This window comes from Panthera leo, chromosome D1 (genome assembly GCF_018350215.1).
Source record: "Panthera leo isolate Ple1 chromosome D1, P.leo_Ple1_pat1.1, whole genome shotgun sequence".
NCBI classification, from domain to species: Eukaryota; Metazoa; Chordata; class Mammalia; order Carnivora; family Felidae; genus Panthera; species Panthera leo.
The window spans coordinates 88,054,249-88,074,638 of record NC_056688.1 but is presented as its reverse complement, the minus strand read 5'-3'; the positions used below and the strand labels follow the sequence as shown (position 1 = coordinate 88,074,638).

Here is a 20,390-nt window from a genome sequence, read left to right as displayed (position 1 = left end):
GCGTCTGCTGCCAGCCAGTCCAGGACTGTCACAGCTTCCAAAGGGAGGTGAGTTCCAGCCCAGAATTCATGGTGAGGTTTGCTTTTTACCATCTTTTTAAAAGAGAATTGGGGATGCTGGCAAGGAGCGCGCTGCACTTCAGCAGCCTTTGATCTTGCCCTTGGTTCTCTGGCCCCTAGCTCCCCGGGCAGTCGTAAATGTGTCTTATGATTTTACTGTTTAACAGTGAGCTCCTGGTCCCCTGGGCCTGACTTAACTGGAAGACCATCTTTAGCCAGTCGTGTTCTGATAACTTAGCCAGAGTAAGGTGTTAACCAGAGCGCAATTATGTTTGCTTTTAATTTCCTGACCCTGAAGAAGAAAGGAAAGTGCACTGCTAATGGGACTGGGGAGTGGAGAAGGAAATGTCCTGTCCCTGGCCTTGAACAGGGGAGAGCCTCATGTGAGAGGTGGTTGTACATGGTGCTCTGGATTCCAGCGTTGGACAGGCTGGGTCAGAATCCCACCTCTGTCATCTTCTAGCTTAGTGACCTTAGCCAAGTGACCCAGCCAACAGTGTGCCTCATTGGCAAGTGATCGTATTAGCTACTAGCTACTAGAAATAAGACCACTGCGAGGGTCTTCGTGTGGGTTCAAATGGTTCATCCCATTCCTGGCATAGAGTACCTACCACTCACTATGGGGTAGCCCATTTCCATTCATTATTAAGCCATGGTTAAACCCCATTTCCCAAACTCAGACCACGCTCCTGCCTCCCGGGCTCTCATCTTCTCTCAGTTGAACTTTTGGGCCTCACAGTGTCGTGGTCTCACCTTCAGATGGGTCCTGGCCAAGAGTTAGATGAGCTTTCAGTTATTCTTGATGAATCCTTTTTGCATGGATGATTGACAGTTCACCAGGTTTTTTCTTCTTACTTCCTTCGCCTTCCCCTTGCCTCAACACCCACCCCCAACCTTAGAATGTCAGGAGAAACACCACTCGGTGAAGTTTCTCTAGAATTGACTATCCTTACGCTCCATTTGGGTCTCTCTGAAAACTATCCATGCTTTAACTTTTCAGCACTTTGTTTCAGTATGACTAATATCCAACACTGGGCATTAAACGTGCTATATATAAAATTCCAGATCAGAGAATGGAAACACTTTTTAAAGAGTAAAAAAGTGTTGGATTATGTGGGCTGTTTGGAAACCATTCAGCGGGGCAATATAATTTTTATTTTCAGAAGCTTATGGATTGAACCCCACCCAAAGCTTCCAGCTCCTAAGAAAACCAGTAGAATCTACCCTGCCAAGTTTCCTCACAAGGGCAATAAAAGAGTAATCCTCTGCATCCCGGTTTTCATTTTAAAGAAACAGGAGACAGGCGGTGGCCTCTGCTGTCTTCACAAATGAGCTTCCCTGAGCCGGTTGCTAGTGAGTCCGGTGGGCAGTGTCACGGGCGGGGGTGGGAGAGGGTGCTGCACACACAGCCTTGCACAGACATCTGAGCCCACTGCAGTCACGCTGCCCTGAAAACATTTACAGGTCTAGGGAGAGCACTGGTAATAGCTTGTTGAGTTGCGGGGACAGTTATATTACAGTCTCGATGGTGTTTTGATGACCGGTCAGAAAAGCTGACCCATAAATCTATCCAGTTTTCACACACAAAAAAGGACTTCTTCTTTACCTTTAAAGTTGAGTGTGCGTGCTGCGGAGGGAGACTGGAGCTGTGGGGGAAATTAAACCATAGGAAATAATAATAACAGGGTCTGTTTGTTCCCACTGTTGACAGTTCAGAAGTTAAAGAGTGGAATGAAAGCGGGGAAGAAGGTTTGGAAGGCTACACTTCAGTGCTAGAGCACACAGAGAGGCCAGACTGTAGGGTCCCGGGGCTGGAGAAGACTCTAGAAGCCACCGACTCTCCCCGAGAACAGAATGAAATCCCCATTGATTTGGCCTTTGGACTAAGCCCTGCTTCTGAAAAACCTGAGCACTGAAAGTCTGGTTTGTCAACCCAGTGTGCAATCCATCTGCTTCTGGCGTGGCGCTTGCTTGGGGGAGCTGGCAAGCTGCAAACTGAAACCCAGGTTGATTCCTGGTTGGCAACCCCTGGCAAGAAGGCGGGGTTCCCAGGCCTCTGCTCGGTGGCTTTCCCATGTAACTCAAGGGCGCCCTCTCTGGGCGCTGGTGGAGAATCAGCTGGGAAGAAAACGTGTTGCTTTTCCAAACCCAGGGCTGGCACAGAGCCAGGTGACCAAACTCACAAAACAAAACAGCTCAGAGAAACAGGGAGCAGATACGCGTAGGCTTCTCAGCTCTGCTGATTTCCTGGGAGGTGCTGGGTATTTCCCCCGTTCACTGGCAGAATTGTTTTCATCCTTAAATTTCAGAGAAAGAAAGTTCTTCTAACCTGTGGAAAGGTACTTAAATGCCCTTGTTACAGGGCAGTGGGGAGTCAAGGAAGAGGACTGACCAGAGTAAGGGCCGGCAAGGATGGGACAGGACTGGTGGGGGGAGACAGGAGAGGAGGCTGCTGTAGCATCTGGTGAGGGGAGACAGTGGCCCGAACTGGGGTCCCGGCAGTGGCGGATGTTTGAGATGCTGAAGTGGTAAAAGCAGCAAGGCTTGTGGTTGATCGGATGCGTGCAGGAGGAGGAGGGAGACTTGATAAGGATGACTCATGGGCCGTCCTTGTGCAATTGGGTGGATGTGGCCCCGTGCTCAGGAGGGGACGGTGGAGGAGGGAGCCACAGCTTTAGGGGATGAGATAATGAGTTCCGAGATTCAGGAGTTGGGCAACCACATTGAGAAAAATCGAGTGAGGGAAGATTATGGTTCTGTGTGTAGACTGAGAAATGTGGAGGCTTCACCTACAGTCAAAGTACACTCGAGTGGAACACTGTTTCAACAGAAATGCTGATTTTTATAGAAGGTAAAGGATAACTCCATCAGACTTACTGCCTCCTGCTGCTCTCGACTCAGTAGGTCATGTCGCAGTAATGATCTGAGTTGATGCCTGTGGGTTTTCTTTGTGACTTTTACAGAGTTCAGCAGGATTGATCAGGGATGTCCTTGTGAACTGATCACAAGAGAAGCATTCCAACATGCTTTCTTTTCAATCATGACTGAAATAATCTTTCCTAAAGATTTTATTCAATGGAAAAAAGAGAGAGATGCTCTTTCTGTGTGTTGGGGTGGGGGGAGGTGTGCGCACACGTTTCTGCGTGGGGGGGTGTGTGTGTGTGTGTGCGCGTGTGTGTGTTTAAAATCCCTTTTTCCAGAATGACCTTGCCCTGGGCCCCTATCATAAGGCTGGGAATTTGTGTGGGGCTAAGAAGGCACTGAAGTGTTAAGAGAACGTAAAGATTTTCCATCTCCACGGAGAGCTGCTGAGGAGCAGGCTTATAAGAATTTCAGATTGACATAAAAAAGGCTTTTGTAAGGGCAGATGCAGAAGACAAGTGGTGGAGCTGCATTCTGGAAAGATCCAAGGGAATAAGAGGACAGCCTCCATCTGTAGACTTCCATGGGCGGCCTCCAGGGATCCTTGGCAAGAGGTGCCTAGAGACCCATTAAAAGGAAAGTGCTGTTTCTGGATCTTAGTTTCTCTTTCCTCCTGTCAAACCCCGGGGCCCAAACAGAATGGAACCCCTCTTCTCACAAATCTCCTAGGGTTGTTTAAAGGACAGGGCGGCCACAGGTAGGCCGCCATTTCATTTCAGTAGCTTGAGAGTCAAGAGATCGAAATTCTAGCCCCAGTTCTGTTTCTGACCCTCAGTATCCTTGGGCACATCTTCTGGGGGCCTCGGTTTTCTCATCTGTAAGATGGGTGCAGAGAGTACATCATGAAGTTTTGGGGATCCAGTGTGATCATGCAGTGGGGTTATCACAGCGCCTGGCACATAGTAAGCCCTCAATGGAAGTCAGACGTGGCTGTTCACTGGCAATGGCTGCCCCACCTCCCTTGCCAGAAGAATACATTACTCCATGTTAAACGTCTCTTAAAAGCAAAAGGTACTACGCAAAAGCTCTGATGCCATCAATTATTATGATTAATAATAGATTCATAATTACTTTTGCCACAATATTAAGTGAAAGCCCCTCTGCTGGGTGATGACTAGGAAGATAGGAACCGTTATTAATGGAGCTGCCAGCTCGTGTTACTGGATCCATTGACATAATATTTCTCCCTGGGAATCCTTTGACAAATCGGCTGAATTTCCTATTCCCTTGCCCTAAGCACTGTAAATTTGATCCACATGTCCCCAGTGTTGTTTCTGTAGATTAATAATGAAGAAGGGAGGGGAACACAGCCTGCACAGGACCCATAGATGTGTGGAAACTCTCCCAAATGTTTGGGCTGTCTGTGGGTTAGAGCTTGTAGAGTGTGTGTGTGTGTGTGTGTGTGTGTGTGTGTGTGTGTGTGTTGGAAAGGGTGCAGATTCCCTTTCATTTTACTTGTTTTAATGCTCAGAGCCAGCTCTCCCTAATGTGTTTGGGCACTCAGCTGTCAGGGAGAGTTTCTGCTTTGGGGAACAGGGCTGGGGCATAGGGGGAGCCCAGTCGTGCCCTCCCCATCCTCCCACTGGGAAGCATGGCTTTGAGGAAGTGCTCTGATGTCCTGCCTTGCTGCGTCAGCACTAGATTTGATGGGAGGGGCTGCTGCCATCCCGGAGGGCTGAAGGGGGATTGAGGGGGCAGTGAGGCAGCACAGAGGAGGGCAGGGAGGCTGGGTCAGGCGAAGGGCAGGCAAGGAGGGCAGGGCTGATTGTCAGCTGAACCTGCAGAGCGGTCAGAGAACTCTGCCCGGGTCCGGGCAGAGGAAGAGTGTCATGTGTGTTTGCCCCACAGGAGAGGAACACACAAGACGCAGCAGGGGGCTTCCTGGGTGAACCAGGCGGTGGTGATACAGCGGTATCAGCACATGCACAGTCCACCGACCCGGGGCAGCCACGGGAGAGCCTTGGTGGTGCGCTCATCGGACGTGAGCTAACGAGAGGGATTAGGTGTACACATTTGAGAGCCTGTCAGATCCAGATTCAAATCCTAGCTCCGCCTCGGAGTTGAACAATTTATTCAAACTCTCTGAACATCAGTCGCCCAATATCTAAAATGGGGACAGCAGTGCCTACCTTACAGAAAGAATAAATTAAAAAAAAAAATTTTAATGTTTATCTTTGAGAGAGAGACCGAGTGCAAGCTGGGGAGGGGCAGAGAGAGAGGGAGACACAGAATCCGAAGCAAGGTGCAGGCTGTCGGCACAGAGCCCGACGCGGGGCTCGAACTCACGGGACTGCAGGATCATGACCTGAGCCGAAGTCGGACGCTTAACCGACTGAGCCACCCAGGGGCCCCTAGAAAGAATAAATTAGAAGGTGAAAATTAAGCCTACATTCCCAGCATGTAGCAAAAATGAGAGCGACAGCCCCCAACAGAGCATTTCCTCTGAGCCACACGCTGGTGCAACATTGACATCCAATAGCTCATCAGCCCTCACAGCCACACAGTGAGGGAGGTGCTCTCCTTATCTGCGCTTAACACGCAAGGACTCTGAGGCACAGAGAAGTGCAGTAAGTGGCCTGAGATCACACCGCTGGCTAAGTGACAGAGCCAGATTCGGGAGCGCAAACGTCCCAGCTCCAAGGCCCCGTCTTCACCGCGCTCCTCGCCGTCTATAGCAGTCACCATCCTCATTACATTTCCGTGTGCGGGACAGGGAATTCTAACCCAGATTTGGCCACATCCCAGGGGCTCTCCAGCTATCTCAAGGCATTTTAAGAGATATTCCCAAAAGTGACTGATTACGGTCCTGTGGGTATTTTTCTTTAAAAAAAAGAAAAAAGAAAAAAAAATGCAGGGGGCTATTGGACAAAGATGCATTGATCACAGGAACAGGAGTTACCAAAGGCTGGGAATCTCTGTGGCCACATGCTCTTGAGAACCAACATGTAATTTTAAGCCAGTCTGATCGTGCTTTTCTTGTGCTTTCTAAGAAGCCACACAGTGAGTTGGAGAAATGTACAGACTGTCACCCCCTGGGATTGATTTTGACGGCTCTTCCCCTCTGGTGCTGAAGTGCTAATGAAAAACACTAATTGAACTTGGCCAGTGGCTGGGATGTTTCCCCTCCTTGGAGTGGAGAAGACAGCATCTCCTACACCGTGGTTTGTCCTCGTCTCCTTCTTGGCAGGAAGAAGGAAAGGGGGCAGTATGAGGACGTGAGAGGACTCGGGGCGGGGGGGGGGCGGTGGTGGTGATCCCACCCTTTGGGTGGGCATGGTGGACATTTACGTCCCCTGAGGTCCACGAAGGCAAAGTCAGGTCTCTTTGTCACCCCATCATCCTGAATGGAGCACAATGCCTGGGCCCAGGGAGGCGCTGTAAATATCCAGTGAATGGAGAAGTGCAGGAGTGAATGAATTCCCGTATGGCCCATGAGCTTGTAGAGGCCAGTGCCAAGAAACCACATCTACAAGCGGGCCCCTCCTCGTTCTGGCTTTTGTAGAAGTCAGATATCCTCAAGTGCAGCTTTGAGATTTGCCCACTGACCCCACCCCCCCACCCCCAACCCCAGGAAGGACCTTTGCTTCCTTCCTGAACTTACCTGTCTGCCTATTTCCCCACAGGTGTCCTCTCTCTCCCTGCGTACTTCAGTCCTTACAATGGCGGGTCCCTGGGCCATGATGAGCGAGCCGATGCATACGCCCAGCTGGAGCTCCGGACCCTGGAGCAGTCCCTCCTGGCCACCTGCGTGGGAAGCATCTCTGAACTGAGTAAGTGGGGCATCCCAGTCTAGCTGGCTCTGAGAGAGAGGTCGGGGAAGAGCTCACCTTTTGGATTCTGGCCTCCTCCTCTTCTTCCTCCTCCTTCAAACTTCCTGCCTTTTCTCTGCAGGCTGGACCCTTCCAGGCCAGAGAGTGCAAACTCATGGCCCACAAACATGTATGGTTTGATTGGCCTGTGGGCTTGATCATACACAAACCTGGACTTCTGGTTTTTCTTGAAACATCAGATGACCATTCCTGCATGGCAGCGATCAGGGGGAGCCTGCTTTCCCTACGCTGTCATCTACCTTGGTATTTTACAGCCTGGCCCCAAATGCTCTGCATCTATAACTGTTATTCTTCCTTAAAAGAAAGCACCCCCCCCCCCCCAAAGTCTCAGTGTAGAAAATGGAAGATAGAAGCAGAGCTCCTCTGGCTGAAGGGAGGTTGTGTTGGCGTGTGGCCTCAGCCCTGCAGTGGCCCTGGGCTGCTTCTCCTAGGATCTCAGGGCCCTGCAGGACACGGGGGAATGCCTTGGTCTAGGTCATTACCATTTGGCAGCTGCTTGAAAAGAGTGTGTTGGGTGAGAAATCTCATTCATCTCCTGATCTCTCTCTCTGTCTCTCTGTGTGTGTCTCTCTCTCTTTCGTCCCAATTATTTAAGAAATCAAACTGCCCACTCCTCCTTAGTTCTCCCTTCCTGTGCCATGGGACCTCCCAGTGGTGGGCAGTCCCACATCCAGGGACAGAAGTGCATGGTGTGGAAACAGATGGAGTTTCACTCTGTTCTCCCCCTTCCCATTTCTGATTTCTTTGAGCTTTCTGAATGGTGAATGACAACCTTTTTGCCTCTTCAGGACACAGCTTCCTCCCTTCCTCCCTCTATCCTTCCTCTCCCTTCCCAGAGCGGGAAAGAAAGTGCCTGGTTCAAGGTCACAGAGCAGATTCATAACAGGGCTGGGAGAGAAAGCAGGACTTCCAGCTGTCTGTCTCCTGGGGGCACCGCAGCAGTCAGGGCTGGTACATAGCTGCCCCGGGACCCTGGAGGAAGTGGGCTCAGGTATGTCTGCCTTAAGTGGTCACCCTTCGAATTGCTTCGGGCTGCGGGCTTCCTAGATGTGGCTAGTGGCACAGCCACCAGCGTCTCAGCTGAAATCAGGTTTGGAGTCTGATCCTTTCCTTTTACCATGGCAGCTTCTGTGGGCGTTACAGTCCACAGCCGGGCAAAGGGAAGCCCATTCAGAAACTTTCCTCAAGGGAAGGGCTTGCCATCATCTGCCCTTAACATTCAGCCCCTATTGGTTCTTCCTTTTATAAACAGCCCAAGTTTTAGTTTGCCCTTTTGCCACTTCCACTCCCGTCAACTCAGCCCAAACTAGAGCCATGTCAGATACCACCCATCTGCTCAGTATCCCTCCATCCCCCTACGCCATTGCTTCCCAGCTCACTCAGTGAAATCCAAAATCCTCACCATAGCCCAAGATCTAATATATGATCTGGCTTCATTGCCTACTACTCTACTCTTGTTAACTGTGCTCCAGCCACCCTGGCCTCCTGGCCAGGATTCTCCCAGCCCAGGGCCTTTGCACTAGCTGTCCCCTCTGCCTGTGACCATTTCCCCCCAGAAACCCAAATATGTTCGTCCTTCATTTTCTCCAAGTCTCTGCCCAAATGGTACCTTATTAGACAGGCCTTCCCTGAGCACCCCCTTCTCATCCCTCCATCTTCCCTCTTAGAACTTCAGTTCTTTCAAAGCACTTGTAACTATTTACTTGTAAATAGTTCATCATCTCTTTCCTCTGCCTAGAATGTCGGCTTCATGAGAATAGACTTTCTCTGTTTTGGTCCCCACTGTACTGTGTCCCCGTGATTAGAATAGTGCCTCATTGTGTGTGTGTGTGTGTGTGTGTGTGTGTGTGCATGCTTGTGTGCACATATGCATGTGTGCAGAGGAATGAGTTCTGAATTGTCCAGTGTTTGCGTCCTAAAACCCACCGAGGATCTGTCCACATCCTGGCCCAGCCACTCCTCAGGGCAGAGGGAAGAAGCATCCCCGTAGCATCTTTCCCCAGACGACTGAACAGGCTGTGTCATGTGCCATGCTGCCCCACCTCCCTCACCCTGAAACCAGGGATTTTGTGAACCCACTCTGCAGGAGGGAGGAGACAAAGGTGGAGGCAGGTAATGCAGATTTTATGAAACTGAAGAACTTAATGAGGCTAGTGATACTTGGCACTGAACTCCTTGGACCTAAGAGTTTACCCCGGGTTTAACACGCATTAACTCCCTGCACTTGAGCCAGGACCAGCCTGCCAGGTGGGTTTAGAAGTTTCTTTCTTATGTCAGGTCCAGCTGCATAGAGAACTCAGGCGCTTGTCTCTCTGTCCCTCTCTCCCCATCAACATGTAAATGGGAGGGAACACGAGATACCTTCTTTTTAAAGGTAGCCAGACGGCGTAGGCCTCATTTTGAAGACAGAGCTGCATTCCAGACTCTTGCTGCTGTTTTCATTTGATGGCTCATAATGAGGGTTGAACAGACCAGAAACCTGTAGCACCTCTAACCAAGGCTCTCATGATTAGCAAGCAGTGAGGGCCTGCTTTTCCGTGCCTTGTGGGCGTTTCTGGGCTTCAGACTGAGGTTTCATTGAGCTTAGGATCAGCTGATTCTCCAGCGCAAAGGCATTTCTGAAGCAGCTCTGAGTGCCTACCTGCACTAAATCAAGAGTGTCATCCAGTCTGGGCCATGACTTCTCGAATCAGCCGTGGTAACAGGCCAGGGAATCTGTGTCCCCACTCTAATTGCCGACCGAAGCTGCTATAAAATACAATGAAAATGAGCGTCTAAAAAATAAAATCAAAGACATGTAAAACGCAAGCCAATTTGTAAAAAATTATTAGACATATAATCACTCTGTCAAATTACTGTGAGATTTATTTTAAAAAAATTTTTATGTTTGTTTATTTTTGACAGAGAGAGAGAGAGAGCAGGGGAGGGTCAGACAGAAAGGGACACACAGAATCCAAAGCAGGCTCCAGGCTCTGAGCTGTCAGCACAGAGTCCAATGCAGGGCTCGAACTCACTAACTGCGAGAGCATGACCTGAGCTAAAGTCAGACACTTAACAGACTGAGCCACCCAGGCGCCTCAACTCTGAGACTCTTTTAAAGCTCACTCTCAATTTCTGGAATTTACTTGTTGTGATCCAGTAAAAAAAAAAAAAAAAAAAAAAGTAACACACAGTTTGCAGACCTGTCCCAGTATGCAGACCACACTGTGGAGCAGTGACCAAGAACATGCGTTTGGGATGCGGGATCCCCAGGTTAAGTCCCGGCTGGTTCACATACCACCATTTAACGTCAGCAAGCCTGTTTCCTCATTTGTAAACTGGAAATACCTCCCTTATGGGGTGGTTGTGCAGATTAAATGAGATTTAATCTATGTTTTCCCCACTCTCAAGCCTAAAAAATATCAGGGAGCAGGGAGGAAAACCACGCTGGGGAGAGTAACCCAAAGCGAGCCGTTTGCTTTGGCTGTGTGAATGAGGGCTGCAGAGCCGTGTGAGTTTTTAGATGCCTGATCTGAGTTGTCTGCAGGCATCTGCTTCTTGGTCTGTGAGAGACCGAAGGCACGCAGCTGGGCTTGTGACCGAGAGTCTGGGGACCTCCGTCCCCAGCTGCCACACTGCTGCCTTTGTCCCCCGAACCTCTGGAAGGGCTCTCTCAGTACCTGGCTTCCCTTTAGGGAACACTTAAGAGTTGCTTCCACTTGTTACTTTCTTACTCGATTTTCTTGCCTGCATCCTGGCTGGGAATGTGCTGCCGAAAGGGTTCTATACCAGTAACAATAAAATAATCATAAACATGATGAATGATAATGGCTTCTACCTTGTCGAGCCTTTGAAGCATTTCCACAAGGTCTCTCTCTCTCTCTCTCTCTCTCTCTCTTTCTCTCTCTCTCTCTCTTTCTCTCTCTCTCTCTCTCTTTCTCTCTCTCTCTCTCTCTCTTTCTCTCTCTCTCTCTCTCTCTTTCTCTCTCTCTGATGCAATCAGGGATTCTTTGCCTTCTCCCCCCTGGTCCTGTGACCCTGCCAAAAGTTATGGCATTTCGACCTGGAGAAATGGAAGCCAGGTTGCAACTTCTTGAAGCCAAGTTAGCTGTGCAACTAGCTGCTGGGAGGCAGGATTGTCGGTGCCAGTTTCTGCCGCCCAGGAGTCCAAGAGCGGGGCTGGGAGCTGGCATCGCAGGGCTCAGGCTCCTCCTCTCCTGGGAAATGTGGGGTAAGGCTTAATGGCGTGGAAAAAAGTCCTGGAAGCGAGGCCATGGGAGGTGGCCTGGAGAAGAGAGGAACAAGAGTAGTAATAATGGCATTACAGTTCATCTTTACCAAGGACTCTGTGCCAAGCATGACGTTAAGTGCTTCACATTTATTATTTATTTGAATCCTCCGAATGTTTAGGTGAGATACGATTATTCCATTTTACAGATGAGGAGATGGAGGCTCTGGTGAGAAACTTACGTAAGGCACAGGGTTGCAAGTACCAGAGCCCTGACTGGAAGCCCGGAGTGTCTGACTCTGGGATCTGCGCTCTCACCTGTTAACCTGCTGATTCTCTCACCTCACCAGACATTAGATTCACCGAGGGAGCTTTTACAAGATAGGATGCGTAGGTCCCGCCCCAGACCGATTAAAGCAGAGTGTTGAGGATGGGAGCCGGGTGTCCACAAGTCCCCACTCTCCGCCGCTCCAGGGGGCACCAGCGAGGAGCAGAGTCAGGTGCAGAGAGAGGAAGGAGGGAGGAGGTGGGGGTGGGGGCACAGGGCTCTCTTTCCTAGTGGAGATCTCCAGTTCCAGGGGTGTCATTTTCCCTTGCTGTCCCAGGAGAACTTGGCCGCTAATGGACCTAAGTGCAGCCCCCCACCCCCCCACACACACCCAGAAGCTGTATTTTGAAATGAAATGGAATGAATGCACAAGGCTAGTTTTTTTATTCTGTAAATGTTTGCTGAGCACCTCTTATGTGGTAGACCCTGTGCAGGGTGCTAGGATGCAGTGGGGCAGAGAACCAGATTCGAAGAAGCTATAGAATGAAGGTCAATTGAATAAATGAACCGGTCCTGCCATACATTGAATGACACTTCTCTTCGCCAGGTTAAAACCTGCTTGTCTTTTTCCCCTTAGGGCTGGCCTTGTCCAGAGGCACTGCCACAGGTGGGGGGAACCTGGCCCACAGGGGAGTCGTGTCCCACCACCCCCCCTTGAGTTCTCAGGCCAGAGGAGAATGGAAGGGTGACACTTTTCCCGGAACAGAGGGGCCGGCAGGTGCCTGGGGCTGTTTGGCCCATCCTTTCTCAGCATTGTGGCCTCACACAATGATGGGACATTTCCTGTCCCAGGCCAGCGGGATATTGAAAAGACTTGAGTTGGGCAGAAACACAGCGCAGGATATGGGGACCCAAGGACCCCACAGACTCCAGTGGGTCAGGTCTGGGTCACAGTTCAGCTCATGGTCTTTGGAGTCAGAGACCTGCATTCAAGTGTAGATTCTACCATCTACTAGCCACAGGACCTTGGCTGGTTAAGTTCTGTACACGGGGGCCTCCCGGTGACCAGGGGACTGGAGGGGGTCAGTAAGTGTTTGTTTACCAGGTAAGCCTCCATTTCTTCACCTGTATAAGGGGGATAATACTTGGCCCCATCATCATAAGGGTCGAACGAAAGCTCTTTCGTAGGAAACTGAACACTCGGCATGTAGTAAGCACTCAATGGTGGCGATGATGGCGGTGTTACCTGACGTGTTGGAGATGGAGGCGCCTTCCCTGCTGAAGGACCTGGGCGTTGCAAAGGATGACAACACGGGGCCGTCACCTCCCTGCTGGTGTCACACCCTGGTGCTGGGTGTCAGAGGCTGGGACTCCCTGGCTCAAAGAGAGCCATGGGGTGTTGGAGGGAGTGGGGATGTCGAAAAAGAAACCGCATTAGCATAAGACGGTCCTGCCAGGGCTTTTTAGTTCAGCTGTTAAGGCAAAACCCGCAGTGAAAGGAAAACTGACTTGCTCTTGTGTGTGTCTGGGTGACAGTTTCCACCTCCCCCGCCTCTTGGCTCCGGGGTAAACAGTAATTAGGCGCCCAGGCAAGGGGAGCGGTTTCTCATTAGCTACAAGCAGCCTTGGAGGAATGTGGGCAGCGAACTCAGACGTTTTCTTCTCTCTCTCTCCCTTCTGCCCTCCCCGCCAGGTGACCTGGTCTCCCGCGCCATGCATCACATGCAGGGGCGCCACCCGCTCTGTCCTGGCTCCAGCCCCGCCCGCCAGGCCCGTCAGCCACCCCAGCCCGTCACCTGGTCCCCCGACGCCCTCCACACGCTCTACTACTTCCTGCGGTGTCCACAGATGGAGTCCATGGAGAACCCCAACCTGGACCCCCCGAGGATGGCTCTGAACAATGAGCGGTAGGGGTCTCTCTTGGGCTGCACACCAGGTTGGGGGGGGCACACTACCCGGTGTGCTGGCTGACCGACTCGTGCCAGCCTGCGTGCCTCTGAGGAAGCAGCTGATGATTCACACGAATCAAGGCCTGGCCCTGGCGTGCGATGGGACTTTTCACCCAGGGTTGAGACACCCAGGGCTCTTTGAGGCTCATGATGGGTTTTGGCTTCCGTCTCTGATTTTCCAGCTCTGTCGCTCAGTTCCTGGGCTCTCTGAAATTCCTTTGCCTCTTTCATGAAGACAGGTATCCACACCTGCCTGAGAACGGAGTGAGCCGGGGCTCTGAGAAAAAGCATGCAGGACAGTGTGTGGGTGGTACCTGGCCCTCTGTCACCTGTTTTCATCATGATGATGCCACCGTCCTCTTTGTTGTTGGTAGGGATCTGAGGCACGCTGTGCCCCGTCCCCTCATGTCACAGACGAAAACATCACAGTCTGGCAGGTTACTGGTTGAATAGCCTCAGGATCCAGGCCTGCTGCTCTCACTACAGGAGCCTAACCCTTCCCCATCTGGGAGCAGGGCTGCTAAGAACAGATGTGAAGGTTCTGCACTGCACAAGGGGACCCAATGAGGGGCACAGGCAGGGGACAAGCACAGGGTCATGTCAGCCTGCAGACAGAGTGCCTTTTCTAATTGGTCTTGACTGCTTTCACATTTTTTTCTCACTAGAGAGGATCCTTTTTTATAATTTGCCCAGAACATCATAAATGCTGGCATGCGCCTCACCTGGAGGCCAACACGGCCTCCCTGCTGGCTCTGTCCATGGGCTCGAGAGTTGTGTGCCTGAAGGTCCCGGGAGTGAGAAAGACTGGCTTTGGTTTAGGAAGACCCACCAGCACGCATTCCACCGCCCAGCAGGCCCTGGGGCGCGAGAGAGCCCAAGGGGCTCTGTACCGCAGGGTGGAGGAAGGTGACCCGCGGCCTTGATGACAGAAGGCTGCTGCTCTCCCCGGCCCCCACCCCAGCTGGCTGTTGCCTTTGAGTGGCACCAGGTCTCGTCAACTTTGTGGTTCTCACACCTGCTCCGCAGCCAGGCCCACCCCTCCGGTGCCCCCACAGTCACGGAAAACAAAGGTGCAACGCACCCTACTTCATTCAAAACAGCCACCGTGAAACACGGGAAATCCTGTGGACATGTGGCAAACCCGGCGAGCTGGGAATGCAGGGGCCCAGGAGTCAGGTGGTTTGCGTTCATGGACCCTGAGAACTTTGTGCAAGGTTTCAGACCCCTTGGGCCTCTGCTGTAAACAGAGGGGTGGAAATGACGCCATTGAAAGGACTGAATGGTGATAGTCGACACTATCTTACTGAGGATTTACTGTGTGCTAGGCCCTGTGCTGAGCACTTTACATGCGAACACTCACTGGTGTACACACGGGAAGTGGGTGTGCGTCACAGCCCCATTTTACAGATGAGTAAGTGGAGGCAGAGAGAGATTTGATAACTTGCCAGGGCCACATAAGCTCCGCTCACAACACTGCACAGACAGTACTATCTTTCATTACAAGAGACCTACGGCAGTAATGACCCAGTACACACACAAAGTAGATTCCCAGTAAATGCTACCACTGCTGCTGTTATGACGGGTATCATTGCTGGATCGTCATTATCTTCAAGGTGGACAGAGAATGCAGGGCCGAGGTAGGGCGCTCTGCTGACACCCAGCAAGAAGGCAGCAGGTGGAGGCCCCCGGCTTCCTGACGAAGCACCCAGCTAGAAGGTGGAACCAGAGCCTAGGCCCTAAGCCCCAGCTGTTTCTGCTTTGTGGAGAAATTGTTGTGGTTTCCAGAGTTGGCCGGGAAGGAGAAAGGGCAAGGAAAAATTGTTGCGGCGGGGGAAGCTTGCTTATTGTTTGGTGAGGTCCTGAGGGCGCTAGACTGGGCCTGGTCACCCAAGCAAAGGTGGCTGGGAGAAGATGAGCCTTCTTTGGGCCCACTGGCCTGGCCTGGGCTGTTTGGCCCTCTGGCTGCGACCGTGGCTGTTGGCTGTGGGGCAGGCCAGGGAGGTGCCCCTCTGCAGGCGTTGAGCCCAGAACCCCTTGGATGTCTTTGCGGCTGCCCTCTGGCTTTTCCCCTGGGACGGTTCCCAGCCCCCAGTGCTCTAAAACGGCACCAGAGTTTCTCTGTGACCTGGGTCGTTGTCTGTGTGTAATTGTGATAGCAGAGCTTCAGTGGTTACGTGCACACGTGTGTGTTTAAGTAGCTTGTTATTTAAAAACCACACTGTCTGTGGCACAAAGAAATTGGTAGCTAAGGCATTTTTCCATGAATCATTTCAAATGACTATTAGATACGTGAGAAATTGGAGCCACGATTAGGAAAAAAGTATCCAAACGTTTGAGATTTGGGCACCAAAAGGAGGACACCCTAAAAATACCCAGGCTGGCGGACAGCCTGACAGCTGTCTGGTGGCCCGGCTCTGGGCTGCTGAAGTGGATCCCACTGCACTTGGATCCACGCCGACGGGGCAGGCCCCGGCTGGCCCTTCCTGGGCCCACTGAGCCCACGCTCGGCTGCAGGCTGGGCCACACGTCTCCTTGAGGCACTGCCGCTCTGATATCCTCGCCAGAGCTCTGGGAGACTTCCTCCCCTTGCCCACGAGGAGCTGGAGTTTTTGCAGGGCCCTGGCTTTGTGAGTCTGGGGATGGCTGGGATGCCTGTCTGTGTCTTTCCCCCCCGCTGTATCCCCCACATCATTGACTCTTGAAGCTCCTCCCTGTGTCCCATGTCGGGAGTGGGGGCGTCCGCCCAGCCAGAATCAGACAGGGTCTCTGATTGCCAGTGTGATGTGGGCGGGGGGGGGGGGGGTGGTCCCAGAGCTCAGTTTGGTGGCACAGGTTTGGCCACATGGCGACACTGATGGTGCCACTCAAGTCTGTGCTCAGATTTCCGCTCTGAGGAAATTACCCTTCTTCCTTCCCACAGAGGGTGCTGTGTGACCCATCCGTGCTGATGAAGGGTGGGATGTGTGTTCACCCCTCCTGTGTGAAGGTCATCATGGCTTTCCCTGCTAGGCCACGTGCTGCCTCTGCACTGCTCAGCGGGGCTTTCGTGTCTCCCCAGAAGGGGCCCTGTTCCCTGGAGCTCCCTGCTCCTGCTCCGGATTTGGGAGGAGTGGAGGGGGGAGGAAGGAGGGGGGAGGAGGGAGGTGGGAGGAGGGTGTGGCAGAAACAATAGGAGCTCAGGGTGGGCGAGCGGGGCGCTTTGCAAGGGACGGCAGGCACTCTTGGGCAGGCTTGTGCGGAACGGGGAGCCGGCGGCACCGGGGAAAGCCCCCAGGCTTTGTGCCCAGGCCTGGGCTCAGGTCCAGCCTCCCCCACGGGCCCCTCCACGCTTCTGGCTCCTCACCTGTAAAATGGGGAAGATGAAGCGAGATAACGCACATAAAGCGGCCAGCTCTTCCTTCTAGAGGGCATTTCTACCCACTTGTGTTTCTTTCCTGCCCCACAGATCAGCAAGGTAGGTGCTAGCGTTATCTCCATTAAAAAAAAAAATTTTTAAGTTTATTTATTTATTTTGAGAGAGAGAGAGCACAAGTTGGGGAGGAACAGAGAGAGAGACAGAATCCCAAGCAGGCTCCACACTGTCAGCGCAGAACCCAACACAGGGCTCAAACTCACTAACACATCATGACCCTAGCGGAAATCAAATCGGCCACTTAACTGACTGAGCCACCACGTGCCCCAGGATTCCCTCCATTTTACAGATGAGGACATGAGGCCAGAGGGGCACCCGCTGCTAAGTGGCCGGGCAGGGACTTGAACCAGGTCCCTCTGACCCGAAAGCCCTTGCCCTTCACGGTGCCAAGCTACAGCCGTCCCACCCGGCTACTCAGACCTAGTCCTAAAGCTCTCAAGACAATCCCGGGTGGGTCTTGGCCTTGGGGGCCACCTCCACTGGGGCCATTCCAGCCCCACCTGCCTCTCCATTCCCAGAACACTTCCCCCGCCACCTTGGGAGAGCCTCGCAGACAGAGCCTCCCTGCACCCTCCCAGAGTGCCTTTCTTGCCTCCAGCTTTGCATCATAGACACCAGCGAGGCACGAGGCAGGGTCTCAAACCCAGGATTAGTCACAGCTGCTGCCCTGCAGGGCATGCCATCACCCGAGACCGGGCTTGAAAAGTGAAAGAACTTGCTGTCAGAGATCCAGGGTTGCCCATGGAGATGGGGGAGCCTCCTTCCCCCGAGGTCTGGAGGAGAATGGACAGCCATCTGGCTAAGTGTGGTCCCTGCTAGTCATGCCTGGGGGCAGAGGGATGAGCTGGCTGAAATGGCCTCCTGGGTGGAAGGTACCTCCCTGGTCATCACGCCTCGGGGGACGAGGCATCTGGGAAGTGGGGAGACAGGTCGTGTGGACACACAGGAGCGGCAAGAGATCTGCCAGCTCGCCTGCAAATGTCCGGGAGAAAGCATCATCAAGCAGAGCACACGAGGGAGACAGATACGGTCCGAGGTGCAGAGGGGGCTGAGGTACACAGGAGGAGAACTAATTTTCTGCTTCAGAACCTTGGGGGCTGGAGGGCCCGGGCTCAGCAGGTAGCAATCCCCAGTGCCTCTGATCTGGCAGCAGCAGCAGCAGCAGCAAAGCCAGGCCTTTGAGGGATATCTGGGAATACTAGAAATCACGCAAGCCACGTGTGCACAAGGCAGTGTGTTTGCTTAAGCCCCTTCCCTCTCCCCGGCCCCGCACGGTGCCCCTTTGTGGAGGGAGTGTCCTGGTGTTCAGGACACTAAGCCAGGAGGAGCGTGGGAGCCTAGCCAGCCTGATTTGAGATGGAGCCTGGGAACGTCTGGTGTCGTGATTTCCTCGGCTGTCAGAGCCCTGAGGAGGGGACTGCTATTCGACACCATGCCTTTCAGATTGGCCTTGCCACTCACTGATTTCAGAGCCTTTGGGCAGTCAGTCCCTCCAAAGCTTAGGTTCTACAGACCACTGACATGTCATTACAGTCACTTGCAAGGTGTGAGGTCTAAGTGAGTTAACGTTCCTAACACTTCTGGAACAGTACCTGGGGCACAGTAAATGCCAGATATTAGCTGCTATGATTATTAGCATGACCATTTGTCCCTGGCAGAGGGAACAGCACGCAGAGACCTCGCGGTGGGAGAGAACACGGTACCTAGGAGAGACAGAAAGGGGTGGCGTTGCAGAGCCGGAGAACAGGAGTCGTGGTACAGGATGAATCGTGGACCGGGCTTGTGGCCTGGAGGGCCCTGGCCCTGTCATCCAGCTCAGTGCTTTCTGCGATTGGCCGGTTTTCCTTCCCCACTTGATGCCTGGACCCCTCTGAGGGTAAGGGGGAAGCCCTTTCTTCTCTGCTTGCGTTGGTGCTGGGAGGAGAGGCATTCCTACCGAGATCCACCCCGACGCCCCAGCCCGGAGCAGCCTAGCATGTGGTTCTGCACCACCAGACAGGCTCAGGAGGGACGAGGGACCAGTTTGGTAGTCATCTGAGAACACAGTCCGCATAGCGTTAGTTCTGCTGAGACTACAGGGCCTGCTCGCAGGTCGAAACCCTTGTCCAGGTGAGATCCTGGCAGCAGATAGTGTGTGTCTGGCCCAGCTCTTGGCCGCTCTGTTCCGTGTCATGCTAGTCAAGAAGTTTCCAGCAGGTATGTGCACAGAATTTGGAAGCGATGGAGCCAGCAGAGGTGTCGGCCATCACGGGTCCCACCCACTCCCCCGGAAGTCGCTCACCTGTGGTTTTAGGTCCTGGGGAAGAAGAGGAAGACTCCAGGAGCCTCTTGGGTCATCCCGGAGGTGTCCTCTCCGCCGTCTTGCAGCAGTATGAAGCATCAGCTCCTGTTTCTAGGCCTCAGTTTCCTCATTGGTAAAATGGTGAAGGTGAGGTGGCAATAAATGAGATGATACAGTGAAGCGCGAAGCTCAGCACCTGGCGCACGGCAAGTATTTATTAAATGGTGGCTGCCCACCCTCCTCCCCGTCATTATAATGGTCGTAAACGTGTTTAGATGACATGTTTGACACCCGCAGGAGGCTGTCTCCATTGCCCTAGAATGACATTTCTTAAAGTGTGACTTTCAAGTGCCATCGCTGTTAGTAATAAATACTATTACTTACCTAACCACTACGACTACCACTGACGTGTAACTATGACCATTACCACCACTTACAGACACTACTCTGGCTAACCATAGCCAGCATTTATAGGGCACATAGTCAGAGACAGCATCTTAAGTGCTTTTGTTACTAACTCACATTTCTCCCTGGATTTCTGTTGCTCAGTAGGGAAGGGGTATTAAGAGAATTATGAAGAATGGCTTATATGCCTGAGTCTCCAGCCTAATGAGGGAGGCAGAAACAAGACAGGAGACGACAAATGAGCGAAACCCACCAGACAGCGTAAGAGACAGCTCGGCTGCGTGATAACGTGTGGGGTCGGCCGTCGGGCCATGCAGCCTGCCTGGGTTCAGTCCCAGCCCTGCCACTTACAAAGTGGGCATGGCATTCAGCCTCTGTGCCTCGGTCCCTTCTTAGCAGGGGTGTTGGTGGGGAGGGAGTTAATGGACCGAAAGCGCTGAGAGCAGCACATGGGACGCTCTGTCATCAGCACCACCACCATGTGCAGGGGGATCTCAGGAAGCCTGACGGACTTGGGGGAGGGCGTCAGAACAGCCAAGGCTTTTAACTGGGCCTTCAAGGGCAGCCACAGGAGACTGGGACAGGCTGGGTAGCCTGGGCAGCAAAAGTCACAGAGGGACTTCTGTTGTTTCAAAGTACGTGTTTCATGACAAAACTGAATCTACATTTTAGAAACACAAGAATTCGGGGGAGAGAATTTGGTTTTTGTTCTCTCAAGTTCTCACTGACCGCATATCTAGGCAAATAGGTCTAGGTGGGGCTGGAGCCGCTCTCTGGTGGAGAAGTACAACCTCAGAGGTGCCTGAGGGTCAGGGTCGGGGTCGGCTCCTGCCCCTCTGGCTCTGGGATTGAGCACGTCCAGCCCCCCCCCCCGAGCCTCAGTTTCCCCCTGTGTGAAGTGAGTCACCTCTGCTGGCCCCTCTGCTTCCAGATTCTGCCTCCTAGGGGCACTCCCCAAGTTGTGGGGAGATACCCCCCATACGAGCGAGGTACAAAGAGAGGAGAGGAGCCTCTTTGTTCTACTCCAGATGCAGAAGGGGGGAGGTCTCCCCTCAGC

At 52.7% G+C, this 20,390-nt stretch overlaps 1 protein-coding gene across 1 annotated transcript in view; it reads left to right on the top strand.

The window, feature by feature from the left end:
- Positions 1-20,390, top strand: part of ABTB2 (ankyrin repeat and BTB domain containing 2) — a 174,182-nt gene that overhangs the window by 120,951 nt on the left and 32,841 nt on the right. The window contains exons 2-3 of the mRNA XM_042907241.1: positions 6,605-6,751; positions 12,980-13,193. Coding sequence (XP_042763175.1) covers positions 6,605-6,751; positions 12,980-13,193 — 361 coding nt within the window. The remainder of the gene's footprint in view (positions 1-6,604; positions 6,752-12,979; positions 13,194-20,390) is intronic.